At 51.4% G+C, this 22,695-nt stretch overlaps 2 protein-coding genes across 3 annotated transcripts in view; both read right to left on the minus strand.

Annotated features, from left to right (window-relative positions):
* MMAB (metabolism of cobalamin associated B) overlaps positions 1-22,695 on the minus strand; it is a 282,131-nt gene that overhangs the window by 243,964 nt on the left and 15,472 nt on the right. The window lies entirely within an intron of this gene.
* The window catches only part of TRPV4 (transient receptor potential cation channel subfamily V member 4), a 52,088-nt gene that overhangs the window by 12,403 nt on the left and 16,990 nt on the right, over positions 1-22,695 (minus strand). Inside the window, exons 2-7 of one of the 2 annotated variants that reach the window (XM_050749674.1) lie at positions 19,514-19,930; positions 13,480-13,652; positions 7,877-8,029; positions 5,486-5,626; positions 3,511-3,809; positions 1,408-1,587 (exon numbers count right to left, since the gene is read on the minus strand). In XM_050749674.1, coding sequence (XP_050605631.1) covers positions 1,408-1,587; positions 3,511-3,809; positions 5,486-5,626; positions 7,877-8,029; positions 13,480-13,652; positions 19,514-19,899 — 1,332 coding nt within the window. In that variant the 5' untranslated portion in view covers positions 19,900-19,930. Of the gene's footprint in view, positions 1-1,407; positions 1,588-3,510; positions 3,810-5,485; positions 5,627-7,876; positions 8,030-13,479; positions 13,653-19,513 lie in introns of both variants that reach the window. The other variant, XM_050749673.1, reaches the window with a different exon arrangement.

Raw genomic sequence — 22,695 nt, forward strand, 5'->3', positions numbered from 1 at the left:
CTTGCCGCAAGTATAAATCCTGGCCTCCATTCTCAGAAATTCTGATTCAGAGAGAAAGATTGGGAAATTTTTGCCCAAAGATGATAAATGATTGACTTACCACAATTCTCCAATTCTGAACCCAGAGCAGCCATCAATAATTGAGCCCTGCACAATTGTATTCATACAGTTCCCTGGGTAGACACTACCAATCAATCAGTTTGCACCTGAGATGCTAAACCTGCTGCCACTACTAATTTAAATCAAGATGGCCACTAATTCAAAAAATAAGAGAAATGAGGTCTTGCAAGGAAGCCAAGCTCACAGACCAGTAAGCCACAGGGCAGGGTTAGAAGGGTGACCACCTGCACCCAGTCCCCAGCATTTTCTGCTCCCTTTGCATAGCTTCCTAGCCCTTTAATGACTTGAGTTTCTCCATAATCATGATTTGTGCAATAACACAGCCACAGAGATGCTCTTGTAGTGTTATTCCTGATAGTTACAGGCAGAACCAAACCCAAGCGACCAACAATAACAACGGTTCATTTGAATATGGTACATTTACATGCAGCGACAATATTACCAAAGAATATTTAAAACTACAGAATGATGTTCACAAAATATTGCTAAGTAGAAAAATAAAAAGCTTGTTTTGTTTTGTTTTGTTTTTTGAGACAGGGTCTCCCTCTGTCACCCAGGCTGGAGTGCAGTGACATGATCTCAGCTCACTGAAGCCTCAACCTCCCCAGGCTCAGGTGATCCTCCCACCTCAGCCTCCCAAGTAGCTGGGACTACAGGCTCGCACCACCACGCCCAGCTAACTTTTATTTTTATTTTTATTTTTGTAGAGACGGGGTTTCGCCATATTGCCCAGGCTGGTGTCAAACTCCTGGCTTCAAGCAATCCGCCCACCTTGGCTCCCCAAAATGCTGGAATTACAGGCATAACCCACCACGCCTCGCTGAAAAAAAGAGCTTTCGAAAGTTCATATAACAACCACGAATGGTAAAAGCTGACATAATCTTTACTCTGTACCAGGCCATTCTAAAATTAACCTCTTTGGTCCTCCCAACAGCCCCATGGGATATGTATGATCCTTATCCCCAGGTTACAAACGAGGAAGCTGAGACCCAGAGAGGTGGGGCCACTTGTCCTGAGACACACAGCATGTAAGTTACAGAGCCAGGATCCCAACCCAGTCCTACCTGCTCCAAAAGTCCACCTTCCCACAAGTCTTGCTCATTTCCTCACATGCCAGACACTGTTCTGGGCACTTAATTGGCACCTTCTCTTGCAGTCAGCCAACAGATCCACCACGTTGGGCACTAGAGGCTGAGGCTCTCTCCCCTAGCCCAGCCCCAGGGCCCCATCCCTGCTCCCAGCCCTGCCCCTCCTTCCTCGCACCCCATGCCCTCTCCTGGAGCCCACCTCAATCTTGCTGTTGTACACCAGGATCTCCAGCACGGAGGCCTCTTCCCCACATGTGTCCAGGGAGGAGAGGTCATAAAGCGAGGAATATACTGGCCCGTAGGCCCAGTCCTTGAACTTGCGGGACAGGTGCCGTGTGTCCTCATCCGTCACCTCCCGCCGGATGATGTGCTGAAAGATCTACACAGGGGGCCAGGAGGGTCAGGGGGCTCACACTGGAGAGGTCCCCAGGGCTGGGCCCAGCTCAGCACATGACGCCTCCCCAGAAAACAGCTGAGCACCGGCTGCTGGAGGACCCCTTCCTCATCTTGTTTAATTCTTGCTCTTATTATCTTGGTTTACAGATAAGGAGTGGAGGCTGGGAAAAATGAAAGGTGTTCCAGAAGACACTTAACCAGTCAGCTGGAGCCAGACGGAACTGGAATGAGCCTTCAACATCTTAATTGTAATGAATATCTTCTTCGTGCCGTTAAAATAGCAACGAATCCATCTTAATAATATGTGAATTATAATACTGACGATCATATGCGGTCCTTCCTGTTACCACTCCTTCCCTGGCTTACACACAGGGAAGCTGAGGCACAGAGAGGGGTTGGGAATTGCCCAAGGTCAGGCAATGTTAGGATTTTGGGGTTTGTTTTTGTTTTGAGATAGAATCTCACTCTGTCACCCAGGATGGAGTGCAGTGGTGTGATCTCAGCTCACTGCAACCGTCGCCTCCCAGGTTCAAGCAATTCTCCTGCCTCAGCATCCTGAGTAGCTGGGATTACAGGTGCCCACTACCACACCTGGCTAATATTTCTGTATTTTTAGTAGAGACGGGGTTTCACCATGTTGGCCAGGCTGGTCTTGAACTCCTGACCTCAGGTGATCCACCCACCTCAGCCTCCCAGAGTGCTGGGATTACAGGCGTGATCCACCGTGCCCAGCCAGGATTTTGGGGGTTTTTTTGAGACAGGTTCTTGCTCTGTTGCCCAGGCTGGAGTGCAGTGGCACTATCACAGCTCACTGCAGCCTCAATCTCCTGGGCTCAAGTGATCCTCCCACCTCAGCCTCCCAAAGTGTTAGGTTTACAGACATGAGCCACCAAGCCCAGCCGAAGCTAGGATTTAAGCCGGAGCCTTTCTACTGCCTCAGGGTCCTGGAATAATTGCAATTTCAGTAATTTTTGCTACATTTTTATTTATTTATTTTTACTTTGGTTTTTATTTATTTAGGATCTCACTATGTTGCCCAGGCTGGACTTAAACAATCCTCTCACCTCAGCCTCCCAACTAGCTGGCATTACAGACATGTAAGTGAGCACTTATTGCCTCTCCTGGGCTCCTTCCTAAGAGCCTTATGTGGATACCGCATTTAATTGTCACAACACCACACCAGAGGGCACTCTTATATCCCCATTTTACAGACAAGGAAACTGAGGCACAGAAAAGGGAGATGAGATGTCTGAGGTCACGCACTGGGAAGTGGTAGCCCCAGGGCTTGGACAGGTGCTCCTGCCTCTAGGGCACTCCAGACTTGGTTCCCAAACACAGTGACAGTGCCCCCCAGAGGACATTTCAGCAACGTTCTGGAGATATTTTTGGTGGTCACAAGTATAAGGGAAGAGCATCTGGTGGGTAGAGACCCGGGATGCAGATCAATGTCTGGCAAAAGCACAAGATGGTCCCCACCACAAAGAACCTGCCGCCCAAAATAATCGTGCTGAAGTTGAGAAACCCTTCTCCAGGCCCCATGCTGTGCAGCCCAGAAAGGGGAAGGAACTAGGGCAGGGGCACTCAGCAGGTTCGAGGCTGGGAGCACTGCTGGGCTACAGCCCTGGGACTCACTTTCCTATCAGCGGCGCATCCTGGCTGGTGGGGGTGGAGTGGTGAACATCCATTAGGGTGACATGAGGCAAGAGGCTCAGGGATGAAGCTAAGAAGCTTGGCTGGACACTAGGGAGCCATAGCAGGTTCTTGAGCTGGGACATCTGCACACTGGGGTTGGCGTGTTGGGAGGTGTGTGCACATATCAATAATGAATACCAGCAGCAGACCCTCATGTGTGTGTGCAGAGGGGCACAAGTGGGTGGATCAGCTGTGCCCCCAGCTGTACACTCACCCCAATCTTGCCCGTCTTGGCAGCCATCATTAGGGGTGAGAGGCCATCGTTGTTGAGCACGGCCTCCAGGTTGCTGTCGGGGAAGAGGCGGGCACACTTCAGCAGCAGCAGGTCATACATCTTGGTAACGAACTTGGTGTTCTCACGGGTGTTGTCGGCGATGGCCACCAGCGCGTGCAGCACCGTGTTGCCTCGCGAGTCCTGGCGCCGCATGTCTGCCTTCTTGTGGGGGTTCTCCGTCAGGTAGTTGACAATGTGGGGCTGGTTGGTGCAGGCAGCCAGCGACAAGGGCAGCTCCCCTACGGGCCAGGGTGGAGGGTGGGAGGTCAGCGAAGGGGGCCCAGGGTGGGACTCTGCCAGCAGACACTCGGGGGATGGACACTGTGGCACTCTGAGGATGATGGACACAGTACCAGCAGTGGATATGAACTGCACGTTTCTCTGGGTGATGCCAGGGTGATAGGGTGTGGCTAGTTAAGGGCACAGCCATGCGAGTCGGAGGCTGTCAGGGACTGGATACATCCAATGATGGAATTATTATTATTATTATTTTTGAGACAAAGTCTCACTCCGTCGCCCAGGCTGGAGTGCAGTGGCACAATCTCGGCTCACTACAACCTCCACCTCCTGGGTGCAAGCAATTCTTGTGCCTCAGCCGAGTAGCCGGGATTACAGGCATCTGCCACCACACCTGGCTAATTTTTGTATTTTTAGTAGAGACAGGATTTCACCATGTTGGCCATGCTGGTCTCAAACTCCTGACCTCAAGTGATCTGCCCCCCTTGGCCTCCCAAAGCGCCGCGATTACAGGCATGAGCCACCATGCCCAGCCGATGATGGAATTCTTTGTGTGACTTTGTCCCTGAGCTGCACATAATGAGTGCCTTTAAGCACGGGCAAGATTCAAAATATTTCATGAGTCCAGCGATGACAACGGCAGTGGTGGGCTTTGGGCCTGGTGATGTTGGTCCCAGCATAAACCAGATTAAAGGACACAGACAATACAGGCTGGGTGCTGACAACACAGCCCAAGGGCCTCTCATGATCCCCACTGCACAGCTGGGGAAGGTGAGGGAAGTGAGGTCACATGCCTGGAAAGTACAGAGTGAGGATTTGGCTTTTTTTGTTGTTTTCTTTTTGCTTTTTAAAGACAGAGTCTTGCTCTGTTGTCCAGGCTGGAATGCAGTGGTGCAATCACAGCTCACTGCAGCCTCGAACTCCTAGGTTCAAGTGATCCTCCAGCCTTGGCCTCCGAAGCAGCTGGGATTACAAGCACATGACACCATGCCATCTAATTTTTTTTTTTTTTTTGAGACAGAGTCTCACTCTGTCACCCAGGCTGGAATGCAATGGGGAAATCTTGGCTCACTGCAACCTCTGTCCCCCAGGTTCAAGCAATTCTCCTGCCTCAGCCTCCCATGTAACTAGGATTACAGGCACCCACCATCATGCCCAGCTAATTTTTGTTATTTTTGTAGAGATGGGGTTTCACCATGTTGTTGGCCAGGCTGGTCTCGAACTCTTGACCTCAGGTGATCCATCTGCCTTGTCCTCCCAAAGTGCTAGAATTACAGGCATGAGCCACCACGCCCAGCCATTTTTTAAATTTTTAAAAGAGACAGAGTCTTGCTATGTTGCCTAGCCTGGTCTCAAACTCCTGGCCTCAAGCGATCCTCCTGCCTTGACCTCCCAAAGTGCTGGGATGACAGGTGTGAGCCACCGTGCCTGGCTGGAGTGAGGATCTGAATCCAGGTCCATGGTGCCAAGTTCCCCAATAGCACTTACACCTCAGAGGCAAGGGCCCCGTGACCAAGACCGGCGTGCAGCCTGTGCTCCAGAGTGCTGTCTGCGCCCATGGCCAGAGTGGACCTGGGTGTCTGGAGGATGGTCAGGGCTGCAGACACCAAGCAGTATCACACTATCTCCCGCCATGCTTCTCCAGCATGCTGTCGGCCCCCACCACACCCCTCCTTACCAAAGTAGAAGTAGCCTCCCTCATCCTTGGGCTGGAAGAAGCGCCCACGGGCCTGGGCGTGGACGTCAGCTCCTTGGGCCACGAGGAGCTCCACGTAGTGTTTGCAGCGACGCTCGATGGCGATGTGCAGGGCCGTCTGACCTGGAGACAGGGGACAGTCATTCAGGGCCCTGGCGGGGCAGAGACCCAGCCAGGCTTGCTGGGGGTGGGGGTGGGGTGCAGGATGTAGAAATTGGGGTGGGAAATGCAGGCAGATTCCTGCCCAGCAACACCCAAGGGCAGCAAATAGGCCCTTGGATATTCCCCAGGATCCATCGCAGAAGCAGAATCTCAAGCCCAAAGGATACCCAGTTTGTGGAATCCTGAATGTGAGAACTTTTTAGATTCATAAGACGCCTTAAAAATCCTAGAGGAGGCCAGGTGCAGTGGTTCACGCCTGTAATCCCCGTGCTTTGGGAGACCGAGGAGGGAGATCACCTGAGCCCAGGAGTTTGAGGCAAGCCTGGGCAACACAGTGAGACCCCATCTCTATAGAAATGTTAAAAATTAGCTGGGCCTGGTGACTTACCCCTGTAGTCCCAACTACTCAGGAGGCTGAGGCAGGAGGATTGCTGAAGCCTAGCAGTTCAATACCAGCCTGGGCAACTGATAAGGTTTGGCTCTGCGTCCACACCTAAATCTTACCTTGAATTGTAGTTCCCATAATCCCCCGGTGTCATGGGAGGGACCCCATGAAAGGTAATTTAATCATGAGGGCAGTTACCCTCATGCTGTTTTGATGGTGAGTGAGTCCTCAAGAGATCTGATGATTCTATAAGGGGCTTTTCCCCCTTTTGCTTGGCACTTCTCCTTCCTAGAACCATGTGAAGAAGGGCATGTGTGCTTCCCCTTCCACCATGATTGTAAGTTTCCTGAGGCCTCCCCAGCCCTGCGGAACTGTGAGTCAATTAAATCTCTTTCCTTTATACATTATCCAGTCTTGGGCAGTTCTTTATAGTAGCATGAGAACAGACTAATACAACAACATGAGACCCCGTCTCTACAGAAATTTTAAAGATTAGCCTGGCATGGTGGTCCATGCCAGTGGTCCTAGCTACTTGGGCGGGTGAGGTGGGAGAATCGCTTGAGCCCAGGAGATCAAGGCTGTAGTGAGCCATGATCACACCACTGCACTCCAGCTTGGGTGACAGAGCAAGAACCTGTCTCAAAAAAAAAAAAAAAGAAAAAAGAAAGAAAAAAGAAAGAAAAATCCTAGAGGAAACAACAGTACCTTGGCCTCCCAGAATTTTGGACTCAAGATAAAATATTCCTGGATTTTGAATCTTAATATCCAGGCATCTGAAGGTCAACTCTGATTTACAGAATCTCAGAATTCAGAACTGGGGAGCTTGGCCCCCTGCTGCCTTTGCCTCTCAGAGCTTGTGAGCTCAGGACTCATTATCATGGAGCCTTAGAGCACCCACCACCGCAGCATCCTAGGGCAGATCCCCAGGTCATGATCCCTAGACTCGCTGCATCTCAGAAGCTTGGAATCTTTTTTTTTTTTAGACAGGGTCTCATTCTGTCACCCAGGCTGGAGCTCAGTGGCACAATCATAGCTCACTGCAGCCTCGATCCTCTGAGTTCAACGGATCCTCCCACCTCAGTCTCCCAAGTACCTGGGACTACAGGTGTGCACCAACATACCTGGCTTTTTTTTTTCTTTTTTTTTTTTTTCGGGATGAGTCTTGCTCTTGTCTATCACCCAGGCTGGGATGCAATGGCATGATCTCGGCTCACTGAAACCTCCACCTCCCGGGTTCAAGCGATTCTTCTGCCTCAGTCTCCCAAGTAGCAGGGATTGCAGGTACATGCCACCAAACGTGGCTACTTTTTGTATTTTTAGTCAGGACGGGATTTCACCATGTTGTCCAGGCTGGTTTTGAACTCCTGACATCAAGTGATCTGCACCCCCCACGTTGGCCTCCCAAAGTGTGCTGGGGTTACAGGCAAAAGCCACCGCACCTGGCCCTATTTTTTTTTTTTTTTTTTGCATTTTTAGTAGGGACGGGATTTCACCATGTTGGCCAGGGATTTCACCATGTTGGCCAGGCTGGTCTTAAACTCTTGACCTCAAGCGATCTGCCCCCCTTGGCTTTCCAAAGAGCCACCATGCCCGGTGGAATCTTCTGTTCTGAAACTCAAAACAAAGTTGGAAGGGGTAGTTACTGTTCCTTCATCCATCCATCCATCCATCCATCCATCCATCCATCCATCCATCCATTCATTCATTCGTCAGGTCCTGGGTACAGGCTGGCACTTAGGCCCAGATCAAAGCTCTCAGGGGTTAGACAAGCAAAGGACAGTATCTCCACCAGCCCTCATGGCACCCCTGCGCAGCCCGGGGCCCACCTCGATAGTAGATGTCGCGGAAGGGCGAGTTGATGAACTCCCGCATGTTGCCGGTGCGCTCCGCGATGTCCAGCAGCACAGGGATGGTGTCATTGCGGCCGCTGCTCAGGTTCAGCAAGGCCTTGGGCAGGCAGGTCTTCCCTGTAGATGGCTCTAGCAGGAGAGACATACAAGATGAGGCGGTGCTCCAGCCCGTGACCTTGAACTTGTAGGCATCGGAGTACAGAGCACTGGGTAGGCGGTCAGACATCTTGGCTGCCAACATCTCCTCTCCGAGCCTGTTTCCTCATCTGTCCAGTGGGGACCCAGGGCCACTCTATCTGCCTCCAGTGGTGCTGAGAGGGTGCAATAAACTCATGGGCTTAGGTGCTTTGAAATGTGAGAGGCGGCCGGGCGCGGTGGCTCAAGCCTGTAATCCCAGCACTTTGGGAGGCCGAGACGGGCGGATCACGAGGCCAGGAGATCGAGACCATCCTGGCTAACACGGTGAAACCCCGTCTCTACTAAAAAATACAAAAAACTAGCCGGGCGCGGTGGCAGGCGCCTGTAGTCCCAAATACTCGGGAGGCTGAGGCAGGAGAATGGCGTGAACCCGGGAGGCGGAGCTTGCAGTGAGCTGAGATCCGGCCACTGCACTCCAGCCTGGGCGGCAGAGCGAGACTCCGTCTCAAAAAAATAAAAAATAAAAAAATAAAAAAAAAAGAAATGTGAGAGGCTTCAGCCTACAGATTGGTATTTATTTAATTAATCTTATTTGGGAAGATTTTTTATTTATTAATATATATATATTTTTTAAGAGACAGGGTCTCACTCTGTCATCCAGGCTGGAGTATAGTGGTGCAATCCTAGCTCATTGCAGCCTCCAATTCCTGGGCTCCAGTGATCCTCCCACCTCGGCCTCCCAAGTAGCAGCTAAGACTACAGGTGTGCACCTCCATGCTTAACTAATTTTTTAATTTTTATTTTCGTAGAGAAGGGATCTCACTATGTTACCCAGGCTGGTCCCAAACACCTGGCCTCAAGTGATCCTCCCACCTCTGCCTCCCAAAGTGCTGGGATTACAGGTGTGAGCCACCACACCTGGCCCTTGAAAAACATTTTTGTAAAGTGCTTCATAAACAAGTAAATGGTGAGAATGCTGGGTTAAGCAAAGCCAACCATATTTCCTTACTACAGGACTTCTCAGCGCCTTTCATACACGAACAGGGACTGTGAACCTCTAAAAGCAAGACGCACTAGGCAGCGCTCACCCACCTGTCAGAGCACAGAGTCCTTTTCCCATGAAGCGTTTACGCTGCGGCCCCTAGAAGGGAGTGGAGGGGTGTAGGGTTCCCCAAAGTGCGGGACTGTGTACCACAGTGGACGCGAACTGACCTTAGGAGAGTCAGGAGAGAATCTTGGGGATTCTAAGGGTGCAACAATAATAACCCTGAAGGTTTCATCCACTATTGAAACTTTCTCATGAAGTCATTTCTCTGTTTGGTACTAGCAGGTCCTTAACGCCTCTCACTAACACTTGCTAATATCTCTTTGCAAGTTTCTTCCTATTGCAGCTATTTTTATGGTTACCTGAGTTGATTTATATCTCAAAAGAGTAAGTTGAAAACTCCCCTGTGAATCAAGGACAGGGCAAAATCATGCCAGGGGCTCGGGAATGGCCAGAGAGTGGGAGATGCAGGTGTGGGTTCAGGCATCCGTTCTGAAGCCAGGCACCTTGGGTTTGAGGCCTGGCTTCCAACAGCTGTATGACCATTTATCTGCTTAGGGTCCTTTCTGGCTAAATTAAAGCTATGAAGGGAAATCGAAGAGCAAATCAGTATTTGTTGATTAGCCCAGTACCAGGCAGATAGGAGTCTTTGATAAATATTAGTGTTGCTGTTATCATTCCATGAGACGGGATTTAGGAACCGTCTCCCTAAATGCCAGGAATCAGTGGGGCAGACTCACAGAGACCTGAATTCTAGTCTTGACCCTTCCAAGAGCAGGGTTGTTTGGGACAAGCCTCGTCCCCAGTTGCTTTCCCACTGTCCACCTGGCGCCCAGTCAGAGGCGACACCATCCCTCTCATGGAATAATGTGGCCCAGCCACTGTCCCTCCCACATGCCTAAGACACGTCCCTCATTTCCCTCATTCTCCCCAGCATCTCTGGCCTTCCTTCATCCACTTTCCACATAGCAGCTGGAATGGTCACTTCAGACTGCAACTGACCATGGTGAACCACAGGGCTTTTGCATCTGCTGTCCCTGAACCCCCACCCCAATCTGAAACATTCCTCCCTCCTCTTTTCACCTGGTTAACTGCACCTCACTCAGACTCTGCTCAAGTGTCACCTCCTCCAGGAAGCTCTCCTGGATTTTCCCTAACTAGGTCAAATCCTCCGGTACAGACTTTTGTTGACACCTGTTACAGTTTGTAACTGTGTGCTTATTTCTGTGGTTGCTTGGTCAATGTTCATCCTGTCCAGGAGCCTGTGGGCACCTTGATGGCACGGTGATGCCTGCTTTGCTCACTATTGTTCGGCCTCTGCCAAGCACAGTGCTTGGCATGTGGTGGGTGCCCCACAGCCATTTGCTGAGTTAACACACATCGAATGAAGGAGAGGGCCGGGCACCCCGGGAAATTCCAAACCATAGGTGACCCAAAGTGGAATGAGAGACCCTAGATTCGGGCTTTCAGACACGGGTTATAGACCCAGGGACCAGGCGCCTGGGTGCTGGGAGGAGATGTCAGGAGCAGGATCTTCCCAGAGAGGAGGTGGAACATGCAGTTCCAGAAACCAGCCACCAGGTGGCGAAGTGGCTCTGCCCAGGGTGGGCTGCTGTAGCCAGGGGCTCTAAATTGACAATTGCCAAATTGGAGGTTGTGAAAGTTTGCGGAGGGGAGGTGGGGGCAGGGGAGGGTGTCCCAGACTTCCCTGATAATCAGATGAGCTCATGACCCTTTAGCCATGCAGGGATGGATCCAGGTTTTATGGGACCTGGACTAAGTCCAGGACCTTAGAAAGGGCCTTAGCCAGGGGCCCTGGCACTTAATTAGTATCACGGACCTTACAGTAAGTCTCCCTCTACGCACATACACTACCCTCTGCAATTTCAGAGACCCACCTCCCACACTCATGCACAGACACACATGGATCTGGGGGTTCCTGGACTGTGCTAAAAGCCCCCAACTCAGTCCTGAATTCAGGAGAAGCCAGAGGCCTTGACAAGCCAGCCTAGTGCTGAAGGCACAGGTGCCAGCGTCCATCTCCCAGGATTCGCTCTACACCAAGATTCCCCACCTTTGCCTCACGTACTTGGTGGACCAGGAGAGGCCATTTGGCCAGGGCTTAAACATGGGTTATCTCCAAATGAGATTATTCATGCCGTCACTGAGCTACTCCAGGAGCAGAGAGAAGCCCCACCCTCCCACAACTCTAAACTTGTGCCTCCAAATGAGGCCACATTGTCTGGCCGGGAACCATGAATATTTTTCATAAATCCAGCAATTGTCTTTTTTTTTTTTTTGAGACAGAGTCTCGCTCTGTTGCCCAGGCTAGAGTGCAGTGGTGCAATCTTGGCTCACTGCAACCTCCGCCTCCCAGGTTCAAGTGATTCTCCTGGCTCAGCCTCCTAAGTAGCTGAAATTACAGGTGTGTGCCGCTAAGCCTGGTTCTTTTTTTTTTTTTTTTTTTTTTTTTTTTGTATTTTTAGTAGAGACAGGGTTTCACCATGTTGGCAGGGCTGGTCTCAAACTCCTGACCTTAGGTGATTCACCTTCCTCGGTCTCCCAAAGTGCTGGGATTATAGGCATGAGCCACCATACCCAGCAATTGTTTCCTGGTAGACACAATGATACTGCATCGTATTGTTTCAGTGTAAGAATGAGGTTGAGGCCAGCCTTAATGGCTCACGCCTGTAATCCCAGCACTTTGGAAGGTTGAGGCAGGAGGATCACTTGAAGCCAGGAGTTTGATACCAGCCTGGGAAACATAGTGAGAGCCTGTCTCTTAAAAAAAAGAAAAAAAATTTTAGCCAGGCATGGTAGCTTGCACCTGTAGTTCCAACTACTCTGGAGGCTGAAGCAGGAGGATTGCTTGAGGCCAGAAGTTCAAGGCTGCAGGGAGCTGTGATCACACCACAGCATTCCAGCCGGGCGACAGAATGAGACCCTATCTCAAAAAAAAGAAACAGGTTGATAAAGATATATGCGGATGATGTGGCACAGACTTCTTCACCCTGTTTGGGAACTGAGTTTATTTAAAGTAACTGAGGTCTTAAAAAATGGCCTCTTCTGGTTGGGCGCAGTGGCTCATGCCTGTAATCCCAGCACTTTGGGAGGCTGAGGCAGGCGGATCACGTGAGATCATGAGTTCGAGACCAGCCTGACCAACATGGAGAAACCTCGTCTCTACTAAAAACAAAGAATTAGCCAGGTGTGGTGGCACATGCCTGTTATCCCAGCTACTTGGGAGGCTGAGGCAGGAGAATCACTTGAACCCAGGAGGTGGAGGTTGTGGTGAGCAGAGATCACGCCTTTGCACTCCAGCCTGGGCAACAAGAACAAAACTGTCTCAAAAAAAAAAAAAAAAAAAAAAAAAAAAAAAAAAAAAAAAAAAAAAGGCCTCTTCTGACATCCCTGAAGCTTCCTCAGACTTAGGCTGGAGACCAACCATGGACAGCCTTCCAAGATGGGCCCTTCTTCATAGCAGGTGTCCCAATTCTTTTCTTTTTTTCTGTTTGTCACCCAGGCTGGAGTGCTGCAGCCTCAGCCTCCTAGGCTCATGCAACCCTCATGCCTTGGCCTCCCAAAGCACTGGGATTACAGGTGTGGTGAGCCATCATGCCCGGCCTAAGTGTTACATTTCTTGACATGGTATCTTGACTTGTGAGATCAAGGCCAGTTTAATAATGGCTTACCCAGAACCCAGCACATCGCAGGTGGCTGATTTGGGTGCAGGTGTTCACAGGTAAGGCCTGGGGCTGTGGAGGGTGCCGGTGTCCTGAGGTGGGTGTTTTGAATCTGGACAAGGCTGAAGGGTGAGTTCTCTGGGCTGGGGCTTCAGCCTAGGAAGGGGAGCCCTAAAGTTGGGCTGGGGTGGAGCAGACCCCAAGAAGTAGAATCAGGACTACCAGCCCGGACACCCTGCCCATCCCTCCAGACCTTTCCTCAGGGGAGCAGGAGCTCCAGGACTCCAGCTGCCTGCACTGGGTTCTTTGTGGGATGAGAGCCAGGAGTATGCTGTGATTATTCCCCAGTTTACAGATGAGGAAACAGAGGCTCAGAGAAGTCACACATCACTTAAGTGGTAAAGGTGGGATCTGAACCCAGGTAGGTGGACTCTGCTTACCCACTACACTAACCTTTTCATAAATAAGGGCTGAATGAATGAATGAATGAATGAACGAGTGGAGGTAGCTGAGGCCCAGAGAGGTGAAGGACACACAGGACCAGACTCCCTGTCCAGTCTGGCACTTTCCAGACTCCCTGTCCATTGGCACTTTCCAGGCCAATGCAATCCACTGACCCAAAGGAAGAAGCTGAGGGAAAAGGGGGCCCCCAATGCCAGGCTTCCCCCACACCCCTGGCTGTCCCACTGGCTATGCCCATCTGGGTGGCTCACCTCGAAATTCCTCATCAGTCAGGCGTTTCTTGTGGGTCAGCAAGAAGGGGAGCAGCCCATCCAGGTCGGCAGTGGAGCCCCGGGACACAATGTCAAAGAGGATGGGCCTGTTGAAGACTTTGAGGATGGGGGGCGGCTGGGGGGCAGGGGCTTTGGGGCTCTGCGGCTGCTTCCTGGAGGAGGTAGGGAGGCAAGTTGATGGGAGGGCTCGTCCCCTGCCTGCCCCACTGTCCCTGGCCTTAGGGACCCAGAGACTGTGGCGGGGGGCAGGCAGTTGAAGCCCTACAAGGACAGAGTGAGGTAGGTGGGGCAGCTGTAAAAACTAAGGAATGTTTTATCCAACAAACGATAGCTAGTACTACTGTGTGTTGGGTGGAGACAAACAGAAAGAAAGAAACGCACAGACTGCCCATACATCTATCCACCCATCCATCCACACATCCACTCACCCACCCGTCCATCTATGCATCCATCCATCCATCCTTCCATCCATCCATCACTCATCCATCCATCTACCCATCCACCCTCTCATCCATCTATCCACCCATCCATCCATCACTCATCCATCCATCTACCCATCCACCCACCTATCCATTCATCCCTCATCCATCCATCTACCCACCCACCCACTCCTCCATCTATCCACTCGCCCATCCATCCATCCATCACTCATCCATCCATCCATCTACCCATCCACCCACTCTTCCATCTATCCACCCATCCATCCATCACTTATCCATCCATCCACCCACTCATCCATCCATCCATCCACCCACCCACCATTCACCCATCCACCTACCTACCTATCCATCCATTCATCATTCATCCATCCATCCACCCACTCATCCATCCATCACTCATCCATCCATCTACCCATCCACGCACCCACCCATCCATCCATTCATCCACCCATCCACCCACCTGCCCATCCATCCATCCATCACTCATCCATACATCCACCCACTCAGCATCCACCCATCTACCTACCCACCCATCATCCATCCATCACTCATTCATCCATCCATCCCTCATCCATCCATCCATCCATCCCTCACTCATCCATCCATCCACCCACTCATCCATCCATCTACCCATCCACCAACCCATCCTTCCATCACTCATCTATCCATCCACACATCCACCCACCCCCCCACCCATCCACCCATCCATCACTCATTCATTCATCTACCCATCCACTCACTCCTCCATCTATCCACCCATCCATTCATTACTCATTCATTCATCCACCCACTCGTCAATCCACCCATCCATCCCACCCATCCATCCATCCATCCAACTGCCCATCCACCCACCCACCCACTCATGTATTAGTCATTTATTGAGTACTTACTAAGGCAGAGAGACTGAAAGAGACAAAAAGAAAGAGAAAATAAAGAAACAGCAGACTAAAAGATGAGGCATTTAATCCATTCATTCCATAACTAACCCATTAATGTATTCATTCAGCAAACATTTGAGACAAATGAGGCCATGCTCATATGTACTTGCTCATGGCCCACCACAAGGTAAGCACTCAATAAATGTTAGTTGATATTACCATTATTAATGAGTGCCTACTGTGTGTCTGGAGCTTGTATGTGCATGGGAGAGATGTGGAGCTACAGAGACAGATGGAGGAAGGGCGTGGCACAGAGAGGGTTGGGAAGAGAAGAGATGGAGAAAGGAAGGAAACAGACACTAAGAGAAGGAGGGCTTGGAGACACTCATTCAGTCATTCAACAAGCATTTTTTTGGCACCTTTTATATGCTAGGTTCTGGGAGAGAAGAGCTAGCCCAGGGCCACCATGAGGCAGGAATGCTCTCTCTGTCACGTTCTTACCTGGCCCAGTGCCTGGCACATCTTGGGATGCAGTAAGACTCTGTTCAATGAATAAGAGGCTAAAGAGGAGGAAGATGGAGGCACAGGGTCTGGGAAGGAGAAGAGGGGAGAGTAGGGGGAACAGAGAAAACCCTAACAAGAGGCAGCGGGGCCAGAGGGGAAGGGGGAATGCAGTTGGGAAAATTGAGGCCAGGGCAGGTTGTGGAAGCAGGTGGGACAGGGTTGCAAGGGTGGACAAAGCCGGCATCTGGCTGTACCCAGCCTGTCTTGCCATGAGAAGGGGACAGCCACTCTCTTCCTTTCCTCTTCGCCGGGGGTTGAGATTTTCCATCTCAGGGCAGGTGCTGGGAAAGGGGGTCATTAGCACCCACAGTAGGGTAAGAGGTGTGCTCTCCTGTTGACAGGGGCACAGGCACAGACACAGCCTCTAATGAGGGCACTTAGGCAGCCACCACTATACCTCTTCCTGAACTTTGACCTTTGAGCCAAAATAAAAAGGAATACTGCCCGTGCCAGATCTCACTGAGGCAGCCCTCAGGACTCAGCAGCGCCCCACTTCCTCCACCAGCCTGGACTTCCTGGGCTGGGGGTGGGGGTGGGGAGGAGGGCTTGCAGGAGGGGTCCGAGGGAGGCGAAGGGGAGACACAGAGCCCACTAGCTTTCAACAGGACCTGGGAGGGCTTGGGGACAGAAGGATGGGAACCCTGGGCACTCTGCTGCTCTGACCCTCGGTTTCCACCTCTGAGCAGAGGTGGTACAGATTTTTCAGCACACGGACAACTGTGAAGCCCTGTTCCTTGGACATATCTGCAGAGCCTCTCCAGCCTTAGGCCCTTGCACTCACATTTCTCTCCACCTAGGACACCCTTCCCTCCCTCTCTGTGGCTGCCCCTTCGCAGCCCTTAGCTTTAGGCTTGAATGTTGACTCCTCCAAGAAACCCTCCTGGATTACCTTTCTTGTATCCACCCACTCTCTAACTTCAGCACCTCCCTCAACTCACATGGCATATCCATGTGCTCAGCTACTTGCTTCTTGCCTGTCTCACCCTCTAAACTGAAAGTGTTGCCTGAGTAGAGGTGGATCTGGTCTGGCTCAGCCAGTAGCCTCAGGACCAACCCCACTGACTGGCAGATAGTGGGCACTCAAGAAACATCCACTGACTGGGTGTGGTGGCTCACGCCTGTAATCCCAGCACTTTGGGAGGCCGAGGTGAACGGATCACTTGAGGTCAGTAGTTCGAGACTAGCCTGGCCAACATGGTAAAACCCTGTCTCTACTAAAAATACAAAAATTAGCCGGGCGTGGTGGTGCACACCTGTAGTTCCAGCTACCCGGGAGGCTGAGGCAGGAGAATCACTTGAACCTGGGAGGAGGAGGTTGCAATGAGCCAAGATCGCACCACTGCACTCCAGCCTGAGTGACAGAGCAAGACCCTGTCTCAAAAAAAAAAAAAAAAGAAAAGAAAAAGAAAAGGAAAGGAAACATCCACTGAATGAATCAATGACTCTGTGAAAAAATAAAGCGGGCAGCTCTTGACCAAGCAAGGGCTGCGAAGGTGAATGGGCTCCATCCAAGAGATAAATGAATCCATGGCCAGCAAGGGGAACAGAGGAGGACCAGGCAAGCCCAGGTCATCTCCAGACCTCAGGACCATCCTCCAGGACACACACACAGGCAACCAAGAGGGGATTTCACGGAGCAGCTGAGGAAAGGGTCAATTCAGGGCACATTAGGGACAGCAGGGCCGGGACTGAGAAAGGATATGGTTCAGCAGGGCCTGCTGAGGCTCAGGAGGAGCTGGCTAGGAGACTGTAAGCCCTGCTCCCTTCCCCAAACTGCCAAAAGCTCGTGGAAGTCCCTGGGCTTCCTAAAGGACCAGGAGGGAGGGCTCAACCTCACAAAGCAGGGAGTCTGCAGGTGACAGACAACAGGGTCATGCTGGAAGCAGAACCCAGGATGACTGAGTTTGCAGAGTGCCACACAAACCACATGAGATGCCAGGCAAATGCCTCTGAGTCTAGAGTCTGGGCTGCAAGACTCAGCTCAGCAGAACCCACTGCGGGAGGATGGGGACCAGACAAGGTGGTCGAGGTGGGCTGGAGGCTCCCTGTCCCCAGCTAGGCCTGGCATGGAATACATAACAGGAGCCACATGCTGTCACCCCATCCAGGGCTTCTCTCCACTGTCTTTTCTTTCAGCAAGGCTGTCATTATGGAAAAGAAAGGGTGAATGCCTCGGGGTTTCCAGCTCTTTCTAAGCCTCAGGAAAGCCACTGGATGGCCAGGAATGGAGGTGATGCTTGAAGAAGACCCAGGAAGGGCAGCTGGATGTGTGCCGGGAAGAGAAGGTAGGGAGATGGATGGATGAATAGATGCAAAAATGAAAGAAAAGATGAGCAAATGAATAAATGAATCAGTGACTAAGCAAACAAAGGAACGAATGCACAAATGGATGGACAGAGAGCTGGGTAAATAAACTGGCGGTTAGAAGAGAGAAGGAGGGGAAGGAAAGACAGAAGGCAGGCAGGTGAGCAATCAAGCATGAGAAATGGAATGAATGAATGAATGAATGAATAGTTTGATAGCTGAATGGCTAGATGAATAGAAACAGTGGGTAGGTGAGAGGATGGAATGACATTCAGACGAGAAAATGGTAGATGAATGGAAGGTTGGTTATATGGGTGTATGGCTGGACAGATGGCTGACAGATGGGTAGATGGGTAGATAGATATTTTAATGAGTGGACAATGGATGGATAGATTGGACAGGTGGACAAAAAAGTAGAACGATGGGCATCTGGGTGAATGAATGAGTAGATGGTAGATGGATAAATGGATGGATGGATGGATGAACAGATGTATAAATAAGAAGATAAACAAATGGAAGGCTGGATGTGTAGGTGAAGAGACGGACAGACAAGTAGATGAATGGGGGACAGATGAATAGGTAGATATGTAGGTGAATAAAAAAGCAGATGAGGCTGGATGCAGTGGCTCACGCCTATAATCCCAGCACTTTGGGAGGCCAAGGCAGGTGGATCACGAGGTCAGGAGTTCAAGACCAGCCTGGCCAAGATGGTGAAAACCTGTCTCTACTAAAAATACAAAAAAAAAATTAGCTGGGTGTGGTGGCGGGTGCCTGTAATCCCAGCTACTCAGGAGGCTGAGACGGGAGAATTGTTTGAACCCAGGAGGTGGAGGTTTTAGTGAGCCAAGATCACGCCACTGCACTCCAGTCTGAGCAACAGAGCAAGACTCCATCTCAAAAAGAAAAAAAAAAAAGCAGATGAATGAATGGAGAGTTAGATGAGTAAATAGTTGTATAAATGAGTGGGTGGAGGGGTGAATGGGTAAATCGGTGAATGAATGGATGAATGGATGAACAGACAAATGTCCAGTGGAAGGGTGGACAGAGGGGTAAATGGGTAGAGGAATGGATGATGGATTAATAGATAGATAGATGATGAAAAGATGGATGGATGATGGATAGATGGGTAGATGGATAGATAGATGGATGGATGGATGGATGGATGATGGGTGGATAGATAGATGATGCATGGATGGATGGATGGATGGATGGATAGATGGATGGATTAATAGATAGATGGACATATGGAATAATGATGAATAGATGAATAGATGGACAGATGGAAGGATGATGGATGAATGGATGGATGGATGATGGGTAGATGGATAGATGGGTGGATAGTAGATAGATGGACAGATGGAATAATGATGGATAGATGAATAGATGGATAGATGGAAGGATGATGGATAAATGAATAGATGGATGGATGGATGATGAATGATGGGTGGATGGATAGATGGATAGATGATAGATGGCTGGATGATGGATGGATGGATGGACGGATGGATGGATGGATGGATGGATGATATATGGATGGAGAGATGAATGGATTGATGGATAGATGTATGGATGGTTGGATGGATGGATGGATAGATGGATGGATGGATGGATGAATAGATGGATGGTTGGATGGATGGATGGATAGATGGATGGTTGGATCGATGGATGGATGGATGGATAGACAGATGGATAGATGGATGGACAGATGGATAGATGGATGGATGGATGAATTGACAAATATGTAGATAATAGATAGAGGGGTGGATGATGAATGGGTGAATGGATACAGAGGAGGAGACCACAGGCCAGGAATCTAACAATACTCACTCTATGATCTTCTTCCTCCACCTCTTGTTGTCACTGGGGTGGTGACGATAGGTGCCATAGTCAAAGAGTGAGTCCATGGGTGCTTTCTTGGGTCCAGGCACCACCGAGGACTCATATAGGGTGGACTCCAGCAGATCAATGGGGTTGGGCACCCCCTTGCGGAAGGCACCCTGGAACTTCATGCGCAGATTTGGTCGCCCATCGCCTAGGCCAGCAGGGCGACTGGCATCAGCCGGTGAGGGCGAAGGGGAGCCATCCTCCCCCTCGAACAGATTGGCCAGGGAGGAGAGAGGAAAAGCCTCCCCGCCTGGGGTGCCACTCTCATCCCCGGGGAGCTCAGCCACCTCCCCGGGACCCGCGCGGGGGCCTTCGCTGGAATCCGCCATGCCTGCCCCAGGCCCGTCTGCACTGCTCAGCCTGCAAGGGGATGAAAGGGGAGTCAGGCAAAACCCAGCCAGTGGCAGGGGCTCCAGGAAGCCCCCTCCCACGTAGACAAGCAGCAGTGCTGCCAGCTGCTTCAAAGCCACCGTTGTAATGACAGGGGCGCAGGGAGGCCACTCCCAGATGTGGTTGGCCGCCAGCCTCAGGCGGGAACTGCAACAGGAGCCTCTTTTAGGAACCTGGAAACACAAATTGGCCCCAGGTCCAACTACCCTGGGCATTAGCTGAAAGAGGGTGGACTTCGGGGTCACGCTGGGACCCCATACTTGGATCCCAGACCCTACTGCTGACCAAGAAAGCCAGCTGTGGAGCCCCAGAGAGCCAAGTTCAAATCCAGGCTCCACACTTCATCATTCCATGACATTGAGCAAGTCATAGCCTCAGTTTCCTGATCTGTAAGATGGGAATATCCAAGCCCCATGGGTAGAACATGCAGTCCAGTGGCCAGTGCAGTGCAGTGCCTGGCACGTGGTAAGCACCTGCTAAAGCAGAACTATTAACCGTGGGCTTCAGGCACAGGAAGGGCTCAGAAAATCCATGTGGACTTGCTGTGTGGGCCGGCAGTCCTGTTTCCTCATCAAACACCGTCATGATGATCCCCATTTTACAGAACAGGAAACTGAGGCTCCAAGACTTGAGTTGACTTCCCCAGTGCACCAACTCTGCTCCACAGCACAAAGTGCTGATTCTTCCCTGCACCTCTGCCTGGTTAACTCCTCCCCACTGGAACTCCCCAGTTCCAGCTCAACTGGGCTCCTCTGGAAAGCCTTCCCCGGACTGCACACACTCGTTCCCAGGATCTGTGCTCATCTCCTCGGAAGCTTTATCCCAGCTGTTCACGGGATGGTTCATTCCCAGGCTGTGGGCGCAAGGAGGCAGGAAACGTATCTGTTCATCCTTGAGTCCTCACACAAATGAGCAACTTTATGACAAAGATGTCATTTGTTCCCATTTCTCAGATGAGGAAGCAGGTTTCAAAGGCAGCAAACAGCCTGCAGGGAGAAGGGCTGGACTTGAACCACGTCTCTCTGGCTCCTGGGTCCAGTGCTTAGCCAGGAGCCAGGGCAAGGGAGGAGCAAGGCCCCACTGGTTGGCTGTCAGCCCCCTGTTCTCTGTAGCATGGTGCCAGCCAGGCGGGGCTGGGCACCGAGGGTGAGTTTCCTGGAACTCTTAGCACCCCACCCAGGAGGCAGGAGCATGTCTGAAAAGCCCTCTCTTATACATCTCACCCTTCCCACCCAATACACACGGAGAAAAACAAATAAACTAGTTCCCACCTTGTTTGTTCTGTGGCTTCCAGGAGGGAAGGCTTGGACCAGAGAGGCGGGGACACAGCAAGAGGACTCCCTTAGTGGGCGCAGCAGGACACAGAGGGTCAGAGCTCCCTCCGGGGGCGGGCTCCCCTCTGGACACCAACAGGGAGACACAGCCTGGCCTTTGGAGTCATTCAGGCCTGGGTTCTAATCCCTTTACATGTAGTGTGATCTTAGGTAAGTTACTTGAGCTCCCCAAGCCTCAGTTCCCTCCTCTGCAAAATGGATACAATTGAAGTCACTTTTTCATAGGGTTGGAGGCAGTGGGAAGTGAGGTCAGATATATCCAGTGCCACTTCTGGGATTAAAGTGGGGTTTTGGCTGGGTGCAGCAGCTCACGCCTGTAATCCCAGCACTTTGGGAGGCCAAGGCAGGTGGATTACTTAAAGTCAGGAGTTTGAGACCAGCCTGGCCAACATGGCGAAACCCCATCTCTACAAAAAATACAAAAATTAGCTGGGCATGGTGGCATGTGCCTGTAATCCCAGCTACTCAGGAGGCTGAGGCAGGAGAATCACTTGAACCCAGGAGGTGGAGGTTACAGTGAGCCAAGATGGCACCATTGTACTCCAGCCTGGGTGACAGAGCAAGACTCCATCTAAAAATAAATAAATAGAGTGGGGTTTTCAGTTACTATAACCAAAGGAAGAAAGAGAAGTTAGGAGGCCAGGTTCCGAAATCAGACCGACCCAGTTCCTGTCTTGGCCCTGGTCATTAGCTGTTTGGCCATGGGCAAATCACTTCCTCTCTCTGCCCCTTGGTTTTCCCACCTGCAAGACCAGAGTGACCACGCCTGTTCCTAGGGTCCTCCAGCATGTGAGGCACCTACTCAGTGCCAGCACCTAGTAGGACCTCTGGAGACATGAAGTCCTTTTGACTGGCCAGGTAGGAGAGGGGGATCTGGATCGGATCCCAGTCCCTCATGGCTGCCACATGCGTTTGGGCTTTGCTCTTCAGGAATGGGGGCCGGGGGGATGCTGAGGCAGGAGGGGCATCTGCAGGGGCCCAGGCATTGGCGGGAGGCGGATTAGACTCTCCTGAGCACAGCCCTGCCCACCTCACTGGGGGCCCTGAGATCAGAGGGAGACAAGACATCAGGCACACCCTCTGTGTTGTCAATACCCTTCTATCCACTGCACCTCTCACCATGGCACCCCAGGGGCTAATGGAACCCCACCCCAGGGAGCTCCCAAGGCCAGAGAAGGCAGCCAAGAAGCTCCTTCCATCCCCCATCATTCCTGCACCCTCCTCCCCTCAGGAGGATAGCCCTCCCCTAAGCCTGGACAGCACCCCAGGTTCCTGGGGAGTCCAAAATGGTGGCTCTGGTGCCAGCCAATCCCGGTTCAGATCCCCTCCCAGCAACTCTCAACCTGTCTGGTTTCCGTGTGGCCTTGGGCAAGTCATGCCACGATCATGATTAGCATTCTA

This window comes from Macaca thibetana, chromosome 11 (genome assembly GCF_024542745.1).
Source record: "Macaca thibetana thibetana isolate TM-01 chromosome 11, ASM2454274v1, whole genome shotgun sequence".
In the NCBI taxonomy this organism is placed as follows: domain Eukaryota; kingdom Metazoa; phylum Chordata; class Mammalia; order Primates; family Cercopithecidae; genus Macaca; species Macaca thibetana.